A 24,953-nucleotide genomic window follows, 5' to 3' on the forward strand; every position below is an offset into this window, starting at 1 on the left:
CAGGTCCAGACTAGGACACATCGAGAAGCATCTCCTTTATTAACTTTTTGTATTGGAACATTAATGGTGGTTTACATGATAAACTTAATGAGCCAAATTTTTTATCTTACATTAAAACATATGATATTGCTATTTTGTCTGAGTGTTGGATCGATAAGTCAGTTGATGATATTGTAGATGGTTATATTTGTAAGCCAGTCCCATTACTAAAAAGTAAATATAAACAAGGCGGTGGACTATATTTGTTAATAAAAAACTGTTTTGCAAAGTATGTTGAAGTTGTTGATATTCAGAACGATACAATTATATGGCTCAAGTTGTCAAAGGATATATCAACTTGTGGGTTTGATTATTTTATTGGATGTGTGTATTTGCCTCCTGCCTATTCAAATTATTATAAAATGTATAATTGTGATTTATTCTATGATTTGTTAAATTCTGTTGAAAAGTATTCATCAGAAACGTCAAGAGTATTTTTACTAGGTGATATGAACGCAAGAACTGCTATAGCTAATGATTTTATAATAAATGACAATGTATGTGGCCCAATTTTTGATAGTTTCAACCATATTTTTGGGTATTTAAGTGACACAAATCTACCAGTAAGAAGAAATCCAGATCAAAGTACTAATGAGTTCGGGTTAAAATTGTTAAATCTGTGTAGAAGCACTGGTCTACGTATTTTGAACGGTCGGCATAAGGATGGTTTAGCTAATGACTATACATTTTGTGGTTCCCGGGGAATGAGTGTTGTGGACTACTTATTGGCTCCATATGACTTTTTACACATTATAGACCAGTTTATTGTTTGTAACTTCACTTCTTTTAGTGACCACGCGCCTTTACATGTTCGCTTGAGGTGCATATTGCACGATTCACAAGAGCCCGAGCGTAATAGTGATACGTCAAACAACTCATATAATAGTTACCGATGGAAGGAAGAGCTAAAAGATCAGTGTTATGAGTCTTTAACTTTAAACAGTGGTTCACTTAGCCAGATAGTATTTTCTGATATTGAAAAATCCCAAGATGGTATTGACAATTATGTTGAATCGTTTACTTCCAATTTGATGGGCATTATTTCACCATTCTTTTGTAACTCACATAATTCAAATAATACTTGTGACCGTACCCGTAGTAAGACGACCCGATATAAAGATGACAAACCATGGTTTAACTACGAGTGCAAAAGACTTCGATCTATCTATATTAGTTCTTTGTATACATTTAATAGAGACAAAAATGTTGAAAATCATCAAATATTAATTATGTCTAAAAGACAATACAAGCGTTTAGAAAATAAACTAAAACGAAAATATAAGCGTCAAGAGGGTGATATGATAGCTACATTGCGTAAAAGCGACCCAAAGAAATATTATAAACTGTTTCAAAAGAAGAGAGCCAAAACTTCTAATGTGTCACTTTCAGAATTCTTCGAACATTTTAGAAATTTGGTCACAAATGATGGTATTAATGTGACAGTCGATACTCCAGAGACCGGTTCCGACACAACATATGATGAACTTGATCAAACTATTACACAAGATGAAATTTTGAAGTGTATTTCTAACCTTAAACGTGGTAAAAGTCATGGTATTGATGGTACATTTAACGAGTTATTCATTGAATTTAAGGATATTCTGCTACTATTCCTAGAGGAAATATTCAATAAGATATTAGCATCAGGACATTTTCCGAAATCTTGGGCACTCGCAGTGTTAATTCCTGTTTTTAAAAAAGGCGACTCGTCCGATCCAGCGAACTATCGTGGAATCAGTTTAGTCAGTAATTTAGCGAAACTGTTTACATCTATTATAAATTCAAGACTAATAAAATGGTCTGAGAATAATGATATTATTACAGATGCGCAATTTGGATTTCGCCCGGGTAGCAGCACTGTTGATGCAATTTATTCTTTGTTGACACTCGTTCAGAAAGCACTTTTCAAGAAAAAACGTTTGTATTGCTGTTTCGTTGACTACAAACAGGCATTTGACTCCGTAACCAGACTTAACTTATGGTTGAAACTATCAAGATTTGGTATAACAGGCAAATTACTGTCTGTTTTAAAATCAATGTATTCTACAGTAAAAGTATGTGTGAAAGTTGATGGTTTTTATTCTGAGTAGTTTACAAGTTCAGTTGGTCTTATGCAAGGGGAAGTTCTTTCTCCTATACTATTTTCGTTATATGTAAATGACTTTGAAATGGAATTTCTACGTAATAGTAATATACCATATGAAGTGCAAGACTTGTCATTGTTTTTACTTATGTATGCTGATGATATGATTTTATTTTCTGATTCAGTTATTGGCTTGCAAGATATGTTAGACACATTATTATTATATACTTGTAAATGGGGTTTGACTGTAAATATTGCCAAAACAAAAATTATGGTATTTAGAAACGGAGGTTTTGTAAAAGACGAAGAAATTTGGTATTATGATGGCAATACTATTGACATAGTGGATGAATTTTGTTACCTTGGTGTACTGTTAAATTTTAACGGTAAATTTGTTAAAGCTCAAAAACATTTAGCTGAGCAAAGTAGAAAAGCTGTTTTTGGTTTAAAGTCGAAGGTTTCGTCATTGTATTTGAATGTTTTTACATATATTAATTTATTTGATACTTACATTAGCAGTATTTTATGTTATGGTTGTGAAATATGGGGCTTCCATAAAGCTCCAAATATTGAAAAAATACAACTTGATTTTTGCAAAAACATATTAGGTGTCAAACAATGTACAACAAATGTTATGGTTTATTTTGAATTGGGTAGATATCCTTTGATATATTTTAGAATGCACAAAATAGTGAAGTACTGGTTAAAATTGTTATCCACAAGCAACTGTATTCTTAAAAACTGCTACAGGGAACAACTGTATAATTTCTGTAATATTAGAAGCAGTTGGATTTATCAACTACAACAATTATTATTTAACTTAGGTTTAAATGAGATCTGGTATAACGAAGACAATTTGATTATTGATACAAATTTATTATTATTTGTAAAAACAAGGATATATGATCAAGCAAAACAGACTTTGAATGATCAACTGAACGTTTCATCTAAGTGTTATTTATATAAATATATTGTCAATAATGTATGTTTACAGAATTATCTAACCAAACATATGAATTTTAGAGTGTATTTAACTCGCCTTAGATTGTCATCTCATAATTTGTTTGTTGAAGTAGGCCGTTATCATGGAGTAAATAGGTTAGATAGAAAGTGTACTCTTTGTACTTTGAATATCACTGAAGATGAATTCCATTTTGTTTTACAATGTGAATGCTATAGAGACTTAAGGAGACAGTTTATTAAACCTTATTATTATAGACGTCCATCGTCGTTCAAATTAGTGCAACTTCTCAGCACTGAAAATGTAAAAGATTTGCGTAATTTGTGTAAATTCTTGTTTAATGCATTTAATCATAGGACCAAACTGTTATTGGTCAATACTTGATATTTATTTGCTTCTCTGATGTATTATGTCATGTTGTGTTATAGAAATGTATTTGTATTTATTGAACTGATAAGCATAATGTGCTTAAAGTAATAAAGAATTGAAATTGAATTGAGATAACTAAATGAGAGCTTGTCTCGTTCATTACTCGGACCAATATGATTTAAAATGACTTCGGAATGACTTTTCGCCCGCAGGTAAGTGCGGCCAGCTCAGTGAGTTTTTGACAAAATGACGGTGAGTTCATCAATATGTCAGGTATATCAGTATATAAATGTTCTTCTTAATCAATATAAACGTATAATAACAGTTTTTTTGTTCTATTTCTTACGAATATAATTTCATTAAGCTGAATATGTTGTAAAGTATGTCAAGTTGAGATTGTCTGGTATCGGTTGTGATATTCTGGAATAATGTTGAGATCTACTGTTGAATAAAAGTTTCAACTAGCTACGTATCAATGTGATACAACCGTCAAATTTCAAGAACTTTCTGTATAGTGGTTGTCATTATACCTTGTTTCTGGTTTTGACATAAATTTTATATGGAGTCCTGTTAGTATAAAACAGTACTAAAGAGTTGTGTTTTTAAAGTCTAGCTAACGAGATGTAAAGTCTAGCGCTGAAAATTTTAAAGTCAAGCGCTGTAGTTTAACGTTCGGCGCAGTAGATGCAATGTCCAGCGCTGCAGATCTTAATTTTCAAAGCTGTAGATGCAAAGTTCTTCCTTGCGTCCTAACAAATAAGGCTTACTGTTGTGTCATGTATGTGCATATTTATGGAAACAGCATCTTTTATAGATTTGATTTACAATAGGTAAAATGGTAAAATGTAATCGCTTTTAAGTGTATCAAGGAAACAATTTGCATTTATTTGATACAAAATATTGCAAAAAGGGGGATGAAAATGTCTATCTATGGCATGACATTCTCCTATTTAAGAAAATATTTACAGATTGGCAATAAATTGATGAAAAGTCGACCTACCCTATCTATATTTTTGATATTTTGTACCAGAAAAGCTCAACAGGAAGTGCCAGTAAACATTTTTCTCGCTTAACCATTTGGTTGAGTTTTGGTGGTTTACCAGGCGTGACTTCGGGTGCATAAAACTTGTAAAGTTTTGGATAATACAGACTAGTTTCATACGAAGTTCATAATATTACGCTGATAATTTAGAGATTATAACGAAACTAAGAGACAAATATCTCCCAGCCAAAGTGACCTATCGCGGTTTTGGCTTCTCCGTAATCTTTTTATATCTTTTTTTTGGTCATGAAACTCTATAGCGCACCAAGACTTTATTCGACCTCGGGTTTCTCGTCGGTTTTAAGCGCTCCTGGTGATGGTAATTTCAGAAGAGCGATTCGGAATGGCCAAAATCGATAAAATTATTCTTTCATTTCATAGACTTTACCGTGAATAAAAGGAGAATAAACATGCATATAAACACGATACTAGTATTATAAAGAGGTTACATATACTGCAAAATTTGGAGTACTTTGCAAATAAACTCATCATAGATAGCCGGCTTAAAATTGTGTACGCCAATAACGCGTTTCGTCTACAAAGGACTCTTCAGTGACGCAAGAATAAAAAAGGGTGGAAAGGCCAAATAAAGTACGAAGTTTAAGAGCATTGATGACCCAACATTCCGAAAGGTTTTGCAAAATTCAGCTAATGTAATCTATTCCTAGAGTAGACAATCCTTACCAGTTAGAAAAATTCAAAGTCCTGTTAACAGTTAATTTATAATTATGACCATATCAATGGTAATTCATGTCAACACAAAAGTGCTGACTATGGACTGCAAATTGCGACCAATTTGAATGTATTTTGACAACTGCCATCGCAATAGTATTATTAGTATACATGTCCGTAAAATAAATATGCAAATGTGCCAATATTAAGTCTCGTCAACAATATTTTAAAGTACACATTATCTGCATTCTGTTCATGTACAAATAAAAAATCTCAAATTTGTAATCGTGTGGCCTTTTTAATTTTAAAAAACGGTAGCGTAGAATAATTGCTATTCAAAAAACCAAAACTCGTGAAAGTCGGATAAAAAATACATATACAGAAAGTAGACGAGATTTGTCTGCCTACTAGTATAGGGAAACACCTTGGAGGTTGATTTTTCAGAGCAAATAACTTTTATCTCACCTGTTTTTTTGAATTTTTTACCAAATTTTTTTAAAATCTGTTGATTTTATGTTTCCCATTGCATAAACATTCAAGTTTTATGCATTTGCGTCAGAATACAGAAAATATTTGTAAATATCCGCCAAAGGAGATTTTCTAAGACATGTTATTTTTAGATCCTAGACAAGGAGTTGATAACCCGTAAATTTGATACAATTCATAACTTTTAGTATTCTACCAAAATAGGTAGTAGAATTAAGAGGGTAAATCGCGTGATGTAAATCCCACGAATAAAGTATCTAGAATTTTTCAATAATGAGGTAGTATGCCCTGGTTTTAAGAAGAAAAAAAAATAATTTAATTAAAAGAACGTTTTTATATTATCTTGTAAATAGATATCCTCTTTCTTTCTTTTTTTAATTCAAAAACATATTGTTTTTTACAATTTACCTCACTAATCTTACCTTCAAGTGAAGGGTCCCTGTTTGTTCATACAAAAAGTCATTTGGTAAAAATCAATATTTTTTAGAACAACGTACTAGTACTTTTTTCTCCTAGTTGCTTTTTTAACGTATTTTATAAAAATCTGATTGTCGATAGCGTGTAATTGCACTACTCTCTATGCGTTGGGGCCTTTAATGTATGTTTATATGAACAAAAGATATCATGTATACGTCCAGCAGCTAATTGACACTAATAACTAGACTACATATAGAGTTGTTTGTTTGTAATATGTCTATCAACTGCATTTATCTTTGTTTAATGGAGACATTACTTATGTCAAACGTCTAAATAAAACTACATTAAAATTATTCAACTGATACAAATAAATCAAAAGTACTGAACTGCAAGATAGTTTACAAGCACTCATTGGCAAAAAATGACCAGAAATATTTATGCAACATTTGGTTTCAACAAGAAAACTTAACAAAACAGTCAATAAAGATGTACTCATTTGTTAAGTTTACATTCATAGCAAAAAAAAAAAGAAAACTATTTCAGCGTTATTAACAGATGGAAGAAATAATTATAGTAAAATACGAAAACAGCATTTTATAAATGTCTTGCGTCCGAAGCGCTTTTCTGGATTTACTTTCAGCAGGAACGCTCAAAGCCGAATATTTGAAGTCATGTTATGTATAAGAACCGAAACAGTTGAAGAGCTATATGACCAAAAGAGAAAAAAGAATTTATGTGGGGTATGCGGAATGAATTTGAAAGATTGCGCATTAATTTTATAATGGGGATTTTGTATAAGTTGCATAACTATTGCCGTTAACCGGTTTGGCGGTCAGTATAAAAGTTAATTGCACGGGTTTTTAGTTATCGAGGACTGGGTAGTGACCACACAATCGCACGTAATATATATAGGTAGAAGTTTATTTATTTTTTTTTTTTTTTTTTTTTTTTTTTGTATACAAAAATATTTGTATTCAGGTTTTTATATAGTACAGTATTTAAATGTGTTGTTTTTATTTTGTAGATTATTTTGTTACAGAACGTGATATTGTCCAAGATTCTGTCAGGCAGTGTATCTTGTGTTTTTGAGGGACTTTATTTTTGTAGTTTGATGGACTTTTAACCAGATCAGATGCATAGTGTATTAAGAAAATAAAATTTGAGATGGTCACTGCGCCATTTAGTATCCAAACTTGTGTTTGTTCTATTGTATTTAGAAAAACTTACTTTATTTATTGTAAAGGCTAATGTTGAAGTGTACATAATTGCATGTGCTCAATTAAGTACATATATGTTCAAAACAGATGGAGCATTTTAGCACATAAATACTTTATGTTTGGTTAAACAACGTGCATTAAAACATAACTAAATATACTAGCCAACTCCATCTAAGGTCAACTTGCCTGAGGGAGTTGAAACCTTAGTTTCTAAATAATTACTAAGTTCATAAACGGACAATTTTAGAACGGTAAGTTATAAGTCATGTCAGTATACTGAAGTACTGATTACTGAGCTAATTCATTAGTAATATTCATGATCCCGACTAGGTACCGGTACATCAAGAGGAAAACTGACCAGCTGAGAAAATAAGTCTAAAATAGTCCTCATTGATGCTTAGTTTAAACAAGATCTTATGAATTAAATCATCACATTTGATGGGGTTCGAACTGTTCAGTATTTAGTTTTCTATGTTGTGTTTTGTGTACTGTTTGTCTTCTGGTTGTTTTTCGTTTTTTGCCACAGCACTGAATCATTGTCAGTTATTATTCGACGTATGTTTTTGCATCTCATTTTATATGAATATAAAATATTATGCATGAAATAGATATGATGGTCAAAACTACATTAAAAAATTGAAAACAACACGTTTAATAATTGCATGCGTCCGAAGCGCTTTTCTGAATTTACCTTCACCAGGAACGCTCAAAGCCAAACATTTGAAATCCGAGGGATGTATAAGTACCGAAACAGTTGAAGAGCTATATGACAAAAATACCTAAAACAAATAGCCAAATTCATCTAAGGTCAACTTTGCCTGAGGGAGTTGAAACCTTAGTTTCTTTATAATTTCAAAATTTATAAACAGACAATTTTAGAAAGGTTTGTTATAAATCATGTCAGTACCAAAGTACTGACTACTGAGCTGATGGTACCCCCGGGGACTGATAGTCCACCAGCAGAGGTATCGACCCAGTGATGTAAAAAATTGAAAACAACACGTTTAATAATTTCATGCGTCCGAAGTATTGCATAACCATGAAAAAATAGTGTATTGTGATCAGTATGAAATGCTTATGTTTATTTTTTGATAGATCATTTAAATTATAGATCAGAACGTCTGCTTTTGATAATGTATTTCTGTACCAAATAATACCAGGCTGTGCTGCTCATTGAGGCAAAAAGCAAGATATTGGCTTCAAAAGGAATAGGTTGTTCCAAAAGAGAAGACTAATCGTCTTCCCTAAAATCGGTATATAGTGGACAAGATAACAGGCAGTGAGAATTTGGAAGCTACCAAATTCTGAAAAGGTGTGAATTTAATGAACCCGTGTCCATCTTTAAGTATTAAGAACTTTTCCACGACGATATGAATCATGAGTACGAAAATGTCTTTTAGAAATAGATAGAGATTCACTTGACAAAATATTCAGAAAATAGACGGGCTCGTGTAGTAAGTTGTAAAAAATTATTGGGTTGTCTTTTGTAATGGCCATGTCTACTTCCCACGGTATCCGCCATTTAAACTATCAGACACTTGTTTTATTATTTATTATTTTATTTTTAAAAAGTATTTATCTATGATTGCGTGTTGTATTGGACAGTTTATCCCATTGAGTTTAAACATATAATTTATTGGTGCTGGTTAGTTCTGTACCCCCTGTAGCAATACGCACATCATCAATCTGGATATTCTCAAGTTTACTGAGAGATTCCCATACAACGTCCGCATATTCTAGAATGGGCCGAATAAATGGATTATATTTTTTTCATGAGTAAACCTATTATGTACATTTGTTTATTTCCTCATCATGTTTTTCTTTTTAAAAATTGTTAGTAATATATATTCAATATTATCATCCTTCTTTACTTTTGCTTTGGTAAAAAGACACTAAGAGCTTCGTGTTTATTATGTTTTATTGCATACTCAGTGATAATTAATATTTTTCGTAATTTTTTTTATTGCATTTGTAGTTTATTCAAAATATTTTGGTTTTTTCCCCGTTTTTTCCATGCTCACTATGAAGCAAATTAATTTAAAAAAACAAAACTTTTTCATAACAACAATATCAGTTCAGAAATGTATTCATAGAGGATCGATTTATTATAAATCTGTTGGCATCCAGTTTATTTGTAACCCCAGCTGAACTAGGATGTCGCCGGTTTGTCTGTTTCTCAGTTTGTAAATTTCTAGAGTAATTATCGGATAAACCAAGAAACTGAAAGTTGTTTAATTTTGATTTCATTCTATGTGAATTTGGATCGTTTTCCTTTTCTTCGTCATCCTTTCCTGACAAAGATATTTTCAGACGAGGAAATGTCTTATCTCGTACATGCGTCGAACGTGATACAAATGGGTAAGGCTGATTATTGTGTGGGCTGAACTCTGGTGGGGTTGTTGGAAAGAGCTTTGAATTTATTTCATTTGATTTAGATGGTATTTTCTGTCCATCCCCGTTTAGTTGTATCTTTGCTGGTTTAATTATTTCATGTTTCTTGTTTTTATCAGGTATTTCAGACCAAACATTGAATTCCGACCTGACTGGCTTCCGCCGCTCAAAGCGATCACCTTTTCTCCTCACAGTAACACTATCACTGTGAACTGTTGATGCACGTATTTTCTCAGCTTTTATATTTTTGGCTTTGACAAAACTTGATTGAATGTTTCTAGAATTAATTTCTTTTGCTTTTAGTAATCCAGACTTTTCGTTTATTCCTGGGGGTCGTGTCGGTGTAGGTGGGATCTCATTGTGTATTGTTTCCGCTGCTTTTACTACCGGTTCACGTTCATTTGGCTGTACAGAATGAAGTCCTTCTCTCGATAAATCCTTTTCGGTCGGCACAGATTTAATCTTCGATCTTTTTCTTTTAAGAGGTCTCTGTTTGTCAATTGCTTGTTTCGATTTTGGTTTTAGTCCATTATTTGCAGACGACTTTTCACTTTTGTCTTGCCGGTTAATCCGTTTTCCATCTGATGAGACAAATTTATCTTTACTAAATTCTTCTCTTCTCGGTGAGTTATCTAGAGGTTGTTCTCGGTTCCGTTTTCGTGTTACTCTTAAATATTTTACTCTTATTGTACCTGCCTTTATGCGATCTGCCATAATGTTTTCGGCATCAACACTTCCTGCTGACACATCACCAGCTGTTATAGTTTTGGCTTTTAGTCGACCACTTCTATCATCACTGTGAGTACTACGCCTGTCCCGCTTATCAATAATGAAGCTTTTTGTCAGTTGGAAGGGGCCTTCCAATGCATCAACACCTAAATGTATACAATGTTGACGTTAAATTTGTCTCAATATTTGTCAAATATATACACATTCAAGCAAGGACTAAAAAGTAATTTGTAGAACAACACAAGCCTCTGATTGAAGTTGATTCGATATTTTGCCAATTTTATGGTACACAAATAAAGGTAAAATTGTAATGAATTCTAATTCATACACATTAAAGCAAAGGTTAACAGTAATTTTGTTAAACAAAATGGTTTATTGCCTCTGATTTAAAGTTAATTCGATATTTTTCTAATTTTATGGTTAATACATTAAGGTAAAATTGAAATAACTTCTAATTTCCGGAAAAAATCACGGAAGGAAGGTGTATAGTATGGACTTTTAGTGTATCCTTCCCTTAGGGCTAGTGTGAGCTATTGCCAAACGTAATTGCGCCCATATGTCACATGTTAAAACAATCGGGACGTTCTAACAATAAGAATAAAGATGAAAATATCAATATAACATTGTGTGTTGCAAACCATTTCGTTTGTTTGTTGTCCTTTTAAACGTTTGAAAATAATTATACGACCGCAAATTTTTTTTGAGGCCGTAATATGATATAGCGATGTCGTCTTCAGCGTCGTCGTCCTAAGACATTTGGTTTCCAGACAATAACTTGAGTACAAGTGTATGGATCTCTATGAAATTGTATCACAAGGTTCCATACCACAATAGGAAGGTTGGGATTGATTTCGGGGGTTATTGTCCTTACTGTTTAGGAATAAGTGGCCAAAAAACAAGCATTTTTCTTGTTTCAGGACAATAATTTGTATATAAGTGTATGGATCTCTATGAAATTGTACCACAAGGTTCATTATCTCAAAGGGAAGGTTGGGATTGATTTTGGGGTATATGGCCCAAAATGTTTAGGAATTAGGGGCAAACAAACAAGGAATTTCTGGTTTCCAAACAATAACTTGAGTATAAGTCTATGGATCTCTTTGAAACTTTACCACAAGGTTCCATACCAAAAATAAGAAGGTGATTGATTTTGGGAGTTATGGCCCTAACCGTTTAGGAATTTGGGGCCAAAACAATACTTTTCTAATACTTTGTATAAATTGCTTATTTCTTGACAAATTTCAATGGGGTTTAATTCAAAGTTCTTCAACATGCAGAATCTAACCGTATATTTAGATTTTGGATTTTGAGCCCCGTTATCAAATTGGTCCACATTGAATTCTTGTGGTTCTTTGATATTCCAAATATAACCATGCATTTAGATTTTGGAAATTGGACCATAATAGGTAAAATCGAATTTCATTTTTTTCAGTTCTTTGACCACATTCATTCTGTGACAGAAACCTATGACGTGTCAAATATTTAATCACAATCCAAATTCAGAGCTGAATCAAGCTTTAATGTTGTGTCCATACTTGCGCCAACTATTCAGGGTTCGACCTCTGCGGTCGTATCAAGCTGCGCCCTGCGGAGCATTTTATTATGGGCCGGCACTAAGGTTTGAAATTGTTACATGATTATCTGCGGATCTATATTATTTTCTGTATATGCAAAATTAAAGATTTTAGGTAATTGAAATAAATACATTTTTATTATTCTTTATAAAAGAAGAAGATGCCAAAAAAAAATTAAATATATCTATAACAATGAATATTCATTGTTTTTTTATGCACAGAATGCGTGACTCATATTTGCGTAAATTCCCAAACCGGGTTATTTTTAGACATGTAAACAAGGTAACATAACCTTACAACAACTCGTCGTCGGAACATGGGAAATGATTTATAGTTCGCGTTTTCAACGTAAACGATCTCGGAAGTTTTTATAGGTAACATGTTTCCATGTCTCGCGGGTTTTTCACAAAGACACAGAAATGTCAAAGTTCAAGCCATTCGTTTTTCTCAGAGATTATCATCAGTCCAATCCAAAAGCATCGCACAGATACAAGTTGCTTTCTTTCAAAAAAAAAAGAAGAAAAGCAATACGTGAACCCAAGACCGCTGACTGGTCACCAAAAAATTTTTGCTGAAAATTGTTAGCTTTTGAATTGAAATAATTGACTATGTCTTGAATAAGATAATGATGATGTTAAAACACCTTTATTGAAAATATGTAATTGTGTGTAGATTTTTACACCAGTCATTTGAAAGCAATGTTGGATAGTTGTACAGCTACTATTTGAATATACATTTTAAGGCTCGACTATTTTGTTTATTACTTGGGAGTGTACATAATTTTTTCATAACCCTTTTGCAAATCCCAGTTTCTACAAACCGGATGTCTAATGCAAATTGCACAAACCAATCGCAATATAAATTTAAATACTCAGTTTGCATTATAAACTGGATGCATTTATTTTGTCTATCATATCTTCATATTTTTTTCATTCACGACTGTTTAAAATTTAAATATTTAGCTACCTTTGGGTACGCATCCGTGCTCATTGGTGCTCATACGTTGCATATAATTTTCATAAATGTAATGACTGTTCAAACCTGTGCGACATAATGCACGTATATATGACTATTTTAATCATATTCTATTAAGAATAAATTCAGTTTCAGTTTAAACTTAATAAGAATATTCTCTTTGTCTGGTAGTATCTATTAATGAAATATAGATATTTTAGCAGAAAAATCCGAAACTTTTCGAGTCGTTCCGAGAATCTTGATTCTGAGGATATCAAATGACCCATAGCCACTTCCAAAACTCACCAATATATAAGCGTGAACCCCTCAGGGGGTTCACGCAAAAAGGATTTTTAACTTCAGTACCTGAAAGTGATTTTCAAGCCTCTCAAATATCCACTTGGTGTTTGTTAATACTTTGCAATTTTACTGCAACCCAACAGAAATGAAAACATTTTGTGAAGGATTTTTCAGCTGTTACGAAGAGAATAGTTTGCTATACTGTCTGAAGCGTTCTGATTTTTAGTTGTAGTATGTAAGCAGTTTTTTAGTCTGTCGTATATCCAATGAAAATATGAAGGGATATAGAGTAAATGTACATGAAACAATATTGATATCAATACATGGTAAAACCCAAAAATTTAACGTTTTTATTGTTGTCATTCATCTTCAAGTCACCATGAGGCATTCAACAATGAGCAATATTCCTCATAACGGATAATAATTTCCAGTTGACCCCTCGCATCGGTATGAGCAGAATTCTTTGTTAAATATCATACAAAGCTACATCCATATTTTTATGTCTGTTTGTTGATACTTTAAAATTTCACCAAAACCGAATAGAAATGACAACATTTTGTCGAGGATTTCTAAACCTTTACTGAGAGGAATAATTTGACATTTGTTTGGTTTAAGATTTTTATATCTTTTGTCAAACGAAGTTGGGGAAGGGATATAGTGTTTCATCTGTCCGTCACAAAGCTATTGTCCATCCATCTGTGGAAGTATAAGTCATAGTTCATGAGATTTTGTTCATAGATGCGTCTCGAATAACCAAGGGGTCCTGATAAAAATAAGGTCATCTTGACCTACATTTCATATATGAGTGACTGATTAAAATTTGCGTTAGAGTCCATATCTGAGATACAACACGTGGAGAATTAATATTTTGTCAGTAAATGCAACTTTGATAGTCACGAGTTTCAAAATCAAGACTTGAAAATGAATTAAATGATATTCCATTTCATCAACTGCACTTAAATGATATTCGATTTCATCAACTGCACAATTTAGTAATATTTTATAGCATTGTCCTAACTAATTGGATTGGAACAGTTCTGGCAATTGAGGATTCAAGTCAACTCAATATACAGATTGTTTATATAAGCATTTTGCACTTTTTTACACCAAAAACCTCCTTACTTCCGGCCCAAACATTTGGTGATGCACCAATTTACTCTCTTGTATTATTCTGATATGCAAACATTGTATTATATCTAACTAAAATAGTTTCGATTGTCAATTCTGTTATAAATGTTTATTTGTTTTATAATTCTGCGTGCTTCTGTTTAGATAATGAATAGCATCTTCAATGAGCCATCCACAGACACAAAAAAACATATAGCAAGCCATACGTGTTCTAGATTTGGTAAAATATAGGTGGCATAATATATTTTTTGAATTCCTGAATCAGATCATGATATCACACCTTATCAAATGCCTTCGATACATCACAAAACACTGTCTAAAGTCTTTCGTAATTGTTCAGGGTCATACAAGTCTTGTGATATATTTTAATTACTAGTACTAGAAACTGATAAACCGTATCTAGTGACCATGACAGAAACCAGATTGATGGTTATACAATGAAGAATTTACCATGAAAAAGGTAACAAAAAATGTTTATAAACAACCCTCTCTTAGACTTTTCCCATAAAACAAAAAAAGCGATATTGGCCTTTTTTCGATGAGTCTGTTTTATTACTTTTTCTAAGAGAATGAAACAAGAATAAATCTCCTGGGACTAGGAAAAAATACCCCTTTTTAGTCAATAATGACATATAATTCAAAGTGGTTTACATACAGTATCTGATGTATGCTTAACATAATGGCTTTGACCGTCGTGCAGCATCACCAGTCTTGCCAATTTAAGTTGCAAAGTGTGGATTATATCCGTGATTGTAATTAATAATACCAAGCTTAAATCCAGTCTTAGATTCGTCCGATATTTGAAATCTGGAAATGGATTGTCAACGTGGTATATATTATATTGGACCCCCCCCCCCCCCCAAAAAAAAAAAAAAACAAAAAAAACCAACAATACTTCGAATTCCTATGTAGTTGGGTTTAAATAACATGTGTCCATTAATATTGTAATAAATGCCTTTTTTTTTATTTGAATTAACTTCTTTATTCTGAAATTGTTTTTGCGTTCATTAAAATTTGTATGTTTAATTAAGTTATTTACTTTGTTCGTATGTCTTTTATATCTACTTACTAAATAAACATTTTTCTTTGCTTGTTTGTGTCATCTATTACGAGTTTGTATATTCTGTATATACATTTTTTTGTTATAAATAATAATGATATATCAACCTATTTTTCATAAAATGTGCAATTCTCATAACTTATACAAATTATCTATGAATAGACGAGATTTGTCAATACGACAGGAATTTTCCCGCCTGCAGCCTAATTGTTAATACATTTCTTGGAATTCTTATGAAATACTAGATGTACCAGTAAAATACTACTTGATCTGTAAGTCACCATGATACACTATAAATATCCCAAAAAAATCAGCTTAAAACCTGCAGGAATTAAGTTAAGACAAGTACAAATTTCAAAGTAATTTTAAGTTTAAGGACTGTAATTCCGAGAATAGGGCGTCAACTGCACGAACGCAATCTGTAAGTTATCATTATACATGTACCATACATAATGTGCCAAAAAAACCCCAGCCCCTGGTCTGTATGCCAAGAAGTGGTCGGGTCGTAAAACATGCAAAATGTGTTGTCTTTTGTTTTCATTATTTTTTTTTTAAAGTTTTCATCTCTTCTAATTTCATCACTGACAAACGAATTCAACAGTTAATAGTCATTTAATATCTTTTATAAAGCAAACAAGTTTAGGAATTCAAATCATTTTTTGTTTGTTTTAATAGAGTTAGATGGTGTCTCCCTGTGCTGTTCACTTAATTGTATGAAATCTTCCATGAAGATAACCATTCGACATTAGAGTACAGAGTGCTTTGATTTCATATCTGCAAGTTAAGGACTTTGAGCTTGATTTCAAAAATCTGCGAGCATTCTTGGGTGGTTTGATTTCATAACAGCAGGTTAAGTATTTTGAGCTTGCTGTCAATTACTGCGAGCATTCTAGGATTCTTTTATATCAAACCAACAGGTTTAGTACTTTGAGCTTGCTTTCAATTACTGCAACCTTTCTTTGATACGATATGATAGTGTTTAGTATTTGTTTTTTTTACTTATGTTTTGTTACGTACTATACCACTACATGTATTTGTAATGTATTATTTTTTGTTCACAACCTTTTTATCTTTCGGGGCGATTTAAAGCTTGATATATTAGATAGCCACCTGTCTATTGTTGATTACAGTACGTTGTCTTCAAGATGTCTTATTTTGCTGTCCCAGTCACATTTATCCTACATCTTATTATATAGCCACCTGTCTATTGTTGATTACAGTACGTTGTCTTCTAGATGACTTATTTTGCTGTCCCAGTCACGTTTATCCTACATCTTATTATATAGCCACCTGTCTATTGTTGATAACAGTACGTTGTCCTCTAGATGTCTTATTTTGCTGTCCCAGTCACGTTTATCCTACATCTTATTATATAGCCAGCTGTCTATTGTTGATTACAGTATGTTGTCCTCTAGATGTCGTTTTTGCTGTCCCAGTGACGTTTATCCTACATCTTATTATATAGCCACTTGTCTATTGTTGATTACAGTATGTTGTCCTCTATGTGTCTTATTTTCCTGTCCCAGTCACGTTTATCCCACATCTAATTATATAGCAACCTGTCTATTTCTGATTACAGTAGGTTGTCCTCTAGATGTCTTATTTTGCTGTCCAAGTCACATCTATCCCACATCTTATTATATAGCCACCTGTCTATTGTTGATTACAGTACGTTGTCTTCTAGATATCTTATTTTGCTGTCCAAGTCACATCTATCCCACATCTTATTATATAGCCACCTGTCTATTGTTGATTTATCTTATTATATAGCCACCTGTTTATTTCTGATTACAGTACGTTGTCTTCTAGATGTCTTATTTTGCTGTCCCAGTCACGTTTATCCTACATCTTATTATATAGCCACCTGTCTATTGTTGATTACATACGTTTTCTTTTAGGTGTCTTATTTTGCTGTCCCAGTCACGTTTATCCCACATCTTATTATATAGCCAACTGTCTATTGTTGATTACAGTACGTTGTCCTCTAGATGTCTTATTTTGCTGTCCCAGTCACGTTTATCCTACATCTTATTATATAGCCACCTGTCTATTGTTGATTACAGTACGATGTCCTCTATATGTCTTATTTTGCTGTCCTAGTCACGTTTATCCCACATCTTATTATATAGCCACCTGTCTATTGTTGATTACAGTACGTTGTCCTCTAGGTGTCTTATTTTGCTGTCCCAGTCACGTTTATCCCACATCTAATTATATAGCAACCTGTCTATTTCTGATTACAGTAAGTTGTCCTCTAGATGTCTTATTTTGCTGTCCCAGTCACATTTATCCTACATCTTATTATATAGCCACCTGTCTATTGTTGCTTTCTATTGTTGATTACAGTACGGTGTCCTCTAGATGTCTTTTTTTGCTGTCCCAGTCACGTTTATCCTACATCTTATTATATAGCCACCTGTCTATTGTTGATTACAGTACGTTGTCCTCTATATGTCTTATTTTGCTGTCCCAGTCACGTTTATCCTACATCTTATTATATATCCACCTGTCTATTGTTGATTACAGTACGCTGTCTTCTAGATGTCTTATTTTGTTGTCCCAGTCACGTTTATCCCACATCTTATTATATAGCCACCTGTCTATTGTTGATTACAGTACGTTGTCCTCTATTTGTCTTATTTTGCTGTCCCAGTCACGTTTATCCTACATCTTATTATATAGACACCTGCCTATTGTTGATTACAGTACGTTGTCCTCTAGGTGTCTTATTTTGCTGTCCCAGTCACGTTTATCCCGCATCTAATTATATAGCAACCTGTCTATTTCTGATTACAATAAGTTGTCCTCTAGATGTCTTATTTTGCTGTCCCAGACACGTTTATCCCACATCTCATTATATAGCCACCTGCCTATTGTAGATTACAGAATGTTGTCCTCTAGATGTCTTATTTTGCTCTCCCAGTCACATGTATCCCACATCTTATTATATAGCCACCTGTCTAGTGTTGATTACAGAACGTTGTCCTCTAGATGTCTTATTTTGCTATCCCAGTCACGTTTATCCCACATCTTATTATATAGCCACCTGCCTTTTGTTGGTTACAATACGTTGTACTCTAGATGTCTTATTTTGCTGTCCCAGTCACGTTAATCCTACATCTTATTAGATAGCCACCTGTCCCGTGTTAATTACAGTACGTTGTCCTCTAGATGTCTTATTTTGCTGTCTCAGTCACGTGTATCCTACACCTTTTAATATGTAGCCGCCTGTCTTTTGTTGATTACAGTACGTTGTCCTCTAGATGTCGTTTTTACTGTCCCAGTCACGTTTATCCCACATCTTATTACATAGCCACCTATCTATTGTTGCTTACAGTATGTTGTCCTCTAGATGTCTTATTTTGCTGTCCCAGTTACGTTTAGCCCACATTTCATTTTATTCACATTGTGTCCGATTCGAACGATTCTTTTCATTATATACGTGAATGATGTTTTGTACATTCTTTCATATTTCGTCTACTTAGTTTTCGTAAAAAGTTTTCGAAAAATCCACTTTCTTACAGGAAACCATATCTACGGTACTATTCTCTTACAGTCAGCTATTCAAAAATACGTATTTCATATACTATCAAATAAGGATAACTGGTATGATTAGCAATGAGACAGCTATTACAGAGACCAAATGAAATATAAGTCACCGTATACGTCCTAAGCCCACACCTTAAATTTAGCTATAAAAGACCCCGGCATGGTTATTAATTCTGCATCGGAAAGTTTAATTTACTATAATTCTATGAGAGGCTAAAATTGCAGTTGATATCGATATGTGTCAAATTGAATAAAAAAAATAAGTGAACATTCAAATTTATTATTAAATTTCATATTATAGCAGTTCCAAGAAAAGTGAGATGCTGTCTAGATGACAATGACAAATCAAGGCTTAAAAGCACACCGTTTTTACAAAACTACAAAAGGCAGATTGCTCATCGAAATTTCGGAGAAATAAAAATGTAAACAAACATGACATTTTTCAATTTTTTTAATGCATAAACTACTATTCTCTTTAAAATATTGTTCAATATTACTGTTTAAAATATTCAAAAAGTTATTCAGTTTAATTCGAAACTTTGCAAAAATGGTAAAATTTGTAAAAATTTGATATTTCGGATCATGAATGATCGGGTACCGCACATATTTTTGATGATCGTGAAAGGATCGTGAAAGATATGTTGCCGCTTATTTGTTATTGCAAAAAATCCACGAAAACGATCATTTTTTTCTTTAAACAAATGATAATTTATATTTGTAATTGGTATAACAAAAGAGAGGATTTCCATGACTTATTCCGCTTCAGTTTTGTTTTTGAATAGGGCTATGATGGTTCAATGCAATTGAATCTGATTATTATATAAATAACACATAGCTGAGAGGGTGATAGAGCAGATTATTACCCCGAGAAAACATTGTCAACTGAGGCGAAGCCAAGGGTAACAATCTGCTCTATCACCCTCTCAGATATGTGTTATTTAATTTATTATACTGAATGTTCTGTTATTACTAAAATTGAGAATGGAAATGGGGAATGTGTCAAAGAGACAACAACCCGACCACAGAACAGACAACAGCAGAAGGCCTGTCTATTAAATTTCAAATTCAACGTAATAAACTTTGTCGTCTTGTACATAACAATCATCTGTATTTATTGAAGAGCACACTTGAGCAAGTGTCTCCGTGAAGGGTAATAGATTATTTGCCATGGGATGGCGTAAATTGTCTCCCTCGTATTAACCAATCAAAATCTGGCATTTTGACATGAAGTATAATACTTGATAATAACACACCGACTAGTTTTTTATAACAATATAAGTCCGTCTGTTCGTCCAGCATAAGTTTTATGTCGTTTGAAAAGTTAAGATTGTCTCGTCTGATTTCCATTAATTTTTAAACACAGTCATATCTATAAAACGAAGATTCTTGTTGATTTTTGTAAAAATTTGAAAAAAAACATTGTTTAAAATTCCCGCAGGAAAACAATTGTCATATTCCTGACTTGGCACAGGCATTTTCTTAGAAATTTGTTGGTTACATCTGATTTTCTAGCTAGCTAATACGCCCACTTGTACGACAGTTGTTTAACGTTCCGTAATATTGCCAAATTTGGTGAGCAACCCAAACGGTTATAATTGCTTAATGTGGCCATATCTGGGACCCAGAAGCCAAAACTGTGTAAACATACATCACAGACATACAACACAACTGAATTTATTGTTTAAACACACTTACAATTAAATCAAATAAAGACGCCAACAAAAAAGTTTTTGTGGTTGATAATACAGTCAGTATAGACGGGTTTATCTATAATTGACCTAGAAAACATGGGCGCATCCATTAACCTCTCACGTGACCGATCCGCCATTACAACCGTGAAAAATAACGCACGTGTATTGATCAAAACATTATCGATTTTCTGTTTACATTTGTATTTCCTTCATTTTCTTATTTATTTCACTATGGATACTGCCGAAAGTTATAAAAAAAGGTGGAGGCATTTCTTGTGCAGTTAATATTTGTCCAAATAATTGTAGAAAATTTCAGATGTGCAAAAAAAAATCAATAAATAAAATATGTGAACTATACAAGTTGTGCCGACTGCACACAATCCTTTTTTTTTTAATAAAACTTTTTATGAAAGTAAAATTACACTGGCAGACGAATGTTGACACGTTGTCAAACGAAATTATCTATGAAAATTAATCCGATGACTACAGTGCATCTGTCTCTGTTTGTATAGAAGATCTACACATTAGATGGATCCAGGATTTTGAAAGGGGGCCGCGGGTCCCCAAACAAGACACAATTTGTAGTGGAAGCGGTAAAAAGTCTGAATTAACCATGAATGAAACTTTATAAGGGGGCCTGGGCACCCCCGAAATCCGTTCCTGCACATTTCTTTAGATAATAATAATGAAACCTACCCCGAGGCTACATGCATGCATTGGATGCAAATCAAACAAGTATGAAGAGACGATTTTTTTTTATACATGACGACTATCTTTAGGCTGCAAAATGGACAGACGTTCCGACAACATTAACTCAGACAAACATATTGTTAACAGAGGAGTAAGGAGTTCAAAATTGAATAAAATCAGGAAACCACGTCGATCAGCGTATAAATATACATATTATGAATGACAGTTACGCCTCATTGTATACTTGTCTTATGTAACTAAGTTTTCTATACTTTAGTAGAATAAATACACAATTTACTTTTCAACTACGATATTGCAGATCAGCTGTTGCTTGATCGTACTGATTTAAAGGTTAACACTTAGTTTGATGTTTGGTTATTTGGGACGGCGCTTTCATATTTCGAAAAGTAAGGCTAGTAAACTATTTTATTCCTGGGTGCCAGTTCTTGCTGAAAAGCTTAAAGGTTTTACAAACAGCTGCATCCATAGACAAATCACAGCAAAACTTACTATTAAGGGCACTTCTTTATAAACCTCGTCTTAATGGTCCATATATATGAAGGAATGTGTGCTTAAATAGATATAAGAAGATGTGGTATGAGTGCCAATGAGACAACTCTCCATCCAAGTCAAAATTTATAAAAGTAAACCATTATAGGTCAAAGTACGGTCTTCAACACGGAGCCTTGGCTCACACCGAACAGCAAGCTATAAAGGGCCCCAAAAATTACTTAAGACCATTCAAACGGGAAAACCAACGGTCTAATCTATATAAAAAGTATATATTCACTTTAGTCGGATGGTCCAATATACATCCCTAATGTAATACTGTAATTCTGTATTTCACTGTATTATATATATCGGGGACTCATAAAGGAGTCTAATACAGATTCAGGATGAAAATATACGAGACCTCTGTTTTGGGGTGGTGGGGAGGGGCAAAACACTAAATGACGCTTTTAAAACATAATTCTAAGCATTGCTTTTAATTTACACGTTTGCGTCTTTTGTGGTTTAATGACATTCATTTATTTTCAGCACGGGCCGGAGCATGATGTTATAGGCTATGCATACTAGTAGTTTCATGTCAAGCAATTTTTCTACAAAAGAAATAGGAATCGAACACCTACTGACTATATGATAACATGGGCCGTGAAAGTTCAAAACTTCTTCGGCCCAATTAAATCGCAAAGTTAAGTCTACATATGGCCCGACGCACTGATAGCTTATAGCGCAATTCACGCGGAGACAAAAGTGATACGAAAACGTCACTAAATTTTGAGCAGTATACGTGAGTTGAACCAAAAGCAAAAATATCGTTTCTGTGAAAAAAGTTTATCATCAAACGGTACATGTCTATAGGTATAATTTTTTCAGAAGATGTAAGTAACCGCGCGCCGGAGAAAACGGGCTGTCGAATAAAGGACCGTCGGGTTAGAAGATTGTTGAATTTTAGGACTGCCTCATTATAGGTTTGCATGACTACAGAAATTTCTATGAGTTTGATAAAATTGCTCCTGGTTTTTCTGATATATCACATTCGACGCGCAAGACAATTTATTTTTATTTATGTACGGGTTATAATAATCAATATTATGATTGCCAAATGATTATAATCGATATGTAACCTGGGATTCGTATTCGCAAATATTATGTCCCGGTTCTAACGTATCAAATAAAATTAGTTAAATTTTAAGGACACGACACCTGGCCTGCAATACACTTATAATTTTAATGTCCATTCCTTATCTAATTACTTTATCATTTACTTTGAAATTTTGCCGAGGTCAAGTACGCTTCACATTCTTGTGTTTACGTTCACGTGGTCTGGGAAATAGATGTATATCTTGTTTACATTTTTTTCACGGTTGTAATGGCGATCGTACTACAACGACGTCTAGGAGTCGCGTCACAAACTAAGGCAGATAATTGGAAAAACCTGTCTATACTAAAGCATAATTACAGAGCCCCTTAAGTGTCATGTAAATATAAATATTTTTGTTTCCCGGAGATTTAATTTGGTGCGAACCAGTTTGAAAAATCTTACACACGACTTTGAAACTCGGGTGCACCAGTTTGAAAGTCGTGCGCACGCTTTTGAAACTAGTGCGCACCAGATTTAATCTCCGGCAAACGAAAATATTTATATTAACATGGCACTTAAGGGGCTCCTTACATAATGATATATACACAATCCCGATAAAATAAAAAAATAAGTAAAATATAAATACAAGGGTATTCAAAATGAAAAATAAAATTATAAAAACCTCATGTGTCCGAATCGCATCTCTGGGCGCACTCGCATATAAGGAACGTCAAAAGCCAAAAACCTGAAAGCTGGATGCACGTATACCGAACAACGTCAAGAGGAACATAATAGTACAAAGCAAATAAAGGTAAAACTGTTAGGTAGATAAAATAGTACAAAGAGTCAGCACCTAGAATCTATAACTCAACTTCGGACCATCCTGTAGTATTTTTTAAGTAAACACAGAATATATATCTATCAGGTCTTGGTATTTTCTAAAGAACTTTTGGAGAAAAAGGACGACACGTTCTTTCACGAAACCCTGGCTCATTATTGTTTTGCTCAGGTACTGATAACCTTTAATTTATAAACTCTGAGTAGCAGCTGCAAGCTCCTGGAAATCGTAATGAGTTTAGAAATGTATACACCATACGCGGATGAAGTTGGTAAATCGCTGCTATGGTGAGGAAAATTTATAATTTCAAAATTGAAATCATCTCGTTTGTCATAGACTCTAGTATTGGCCCCTGTAGTCAAATTCGGGGTATATACCTAAAAATTAGGCCGAGGAATGTTGTATATGTGTAGTTCATGACTATTAATGGGACCCAATCAGAAAAAGTTTGTATTGTTAATGGAAAGAACATCTTCAATACACTAATGTAAAATTAAATGATAAAAGTCAGAAAAAATTTTTGTCCAGAGAATAAACCACATGCACCACCACTAAAAGATAAATGGCATAGATGCTTTATTATCTTACTTCCTATACATTTTTAGGAATATGATTGGTTAAAAGCGTCTGCGTGGAGACCGTGTATATTCCATATTAGGTTAGTAGGGAGGCGGGGCTTATTTCAATACACGGTTAGTAGTGGAGTTACGACTTTGGCACTATTTGATTATCTAAATGTATTGAAAGTTCTGTTTAAGATTGGTATATCAAGGTTGTTGATATTAAATTGTTATTGTTGACATTCGTTTTTTTTGTTTGCAAACCAATGGAAGTAGGTTCTTAAAATTGAACGCTTCGCTCTCACCCCATATGGAATTTACTGACCCCATATATACCGTATTAGGTCACTAGCACACTATGTAACTAATAGTATTTGCCTCATTGATATGGTGAGTATAATACATTTCTCCCCATTTATTTACTGTTTTGCTAGAGCACGGGGAAAGTCGCTATTACTAAGAACTTTTACTATGAAAAGGTTTTGTTTTACCTATTAATTGTATCTTTATCATATATTTATCACTTCAGATTGCTAATTTGAATATGTATTTTCAATAATAAACATTGTTCGTCCAACTTGTACAATCATCATTACCGCAGTTGTCTGTATGCAATAT

The 24,953-nt window shown here is 33.2% G+C and overlaps 1 protein-coding gene across 1 annotated transcript in view; it reads right to left on the reverse strand.

The window, feature by feature from the left end:
• Window positions 1-9,194: 9,194 nt before the first annotated feature.
• The window catches only part of LOC127701313 (uncharacterized), a 55,084-nt gene continuing 39,325 nt past the window's right edge, over window positions 9,195-24,953 (reverse strand). The window contains exon 2 of the mRNA XM_052205198.1: window positions 9,195-10,552. Within this exon, the coding sequence (XP_052061158.1) occupies window positions 9,357-10,552 (1,196 nt within the window). The 3' untranslated portion in view covers window positions 9,195-9,356. The remainder of the gene's footprint in view (window positions 10,553-24,953) is intronic.

The sequence above is a fragment of the Mytilus californianus genome, unplaced genomic scaffold (assembly GCF_021869535.1).
Source record: "Mytilus californianus isolate M0D057914Y unplaced genomic scaffold, xbMytCali1.0.p SCAF_5, whole genome shotgun sequence".
In the NCBI taxonomy this organism is placed as follows: Eukaryota; Metazoa; Mollusca; class Bivalvia; order Mytilida; family Mytilidae; genus Mytilus; species Mytilus californianus.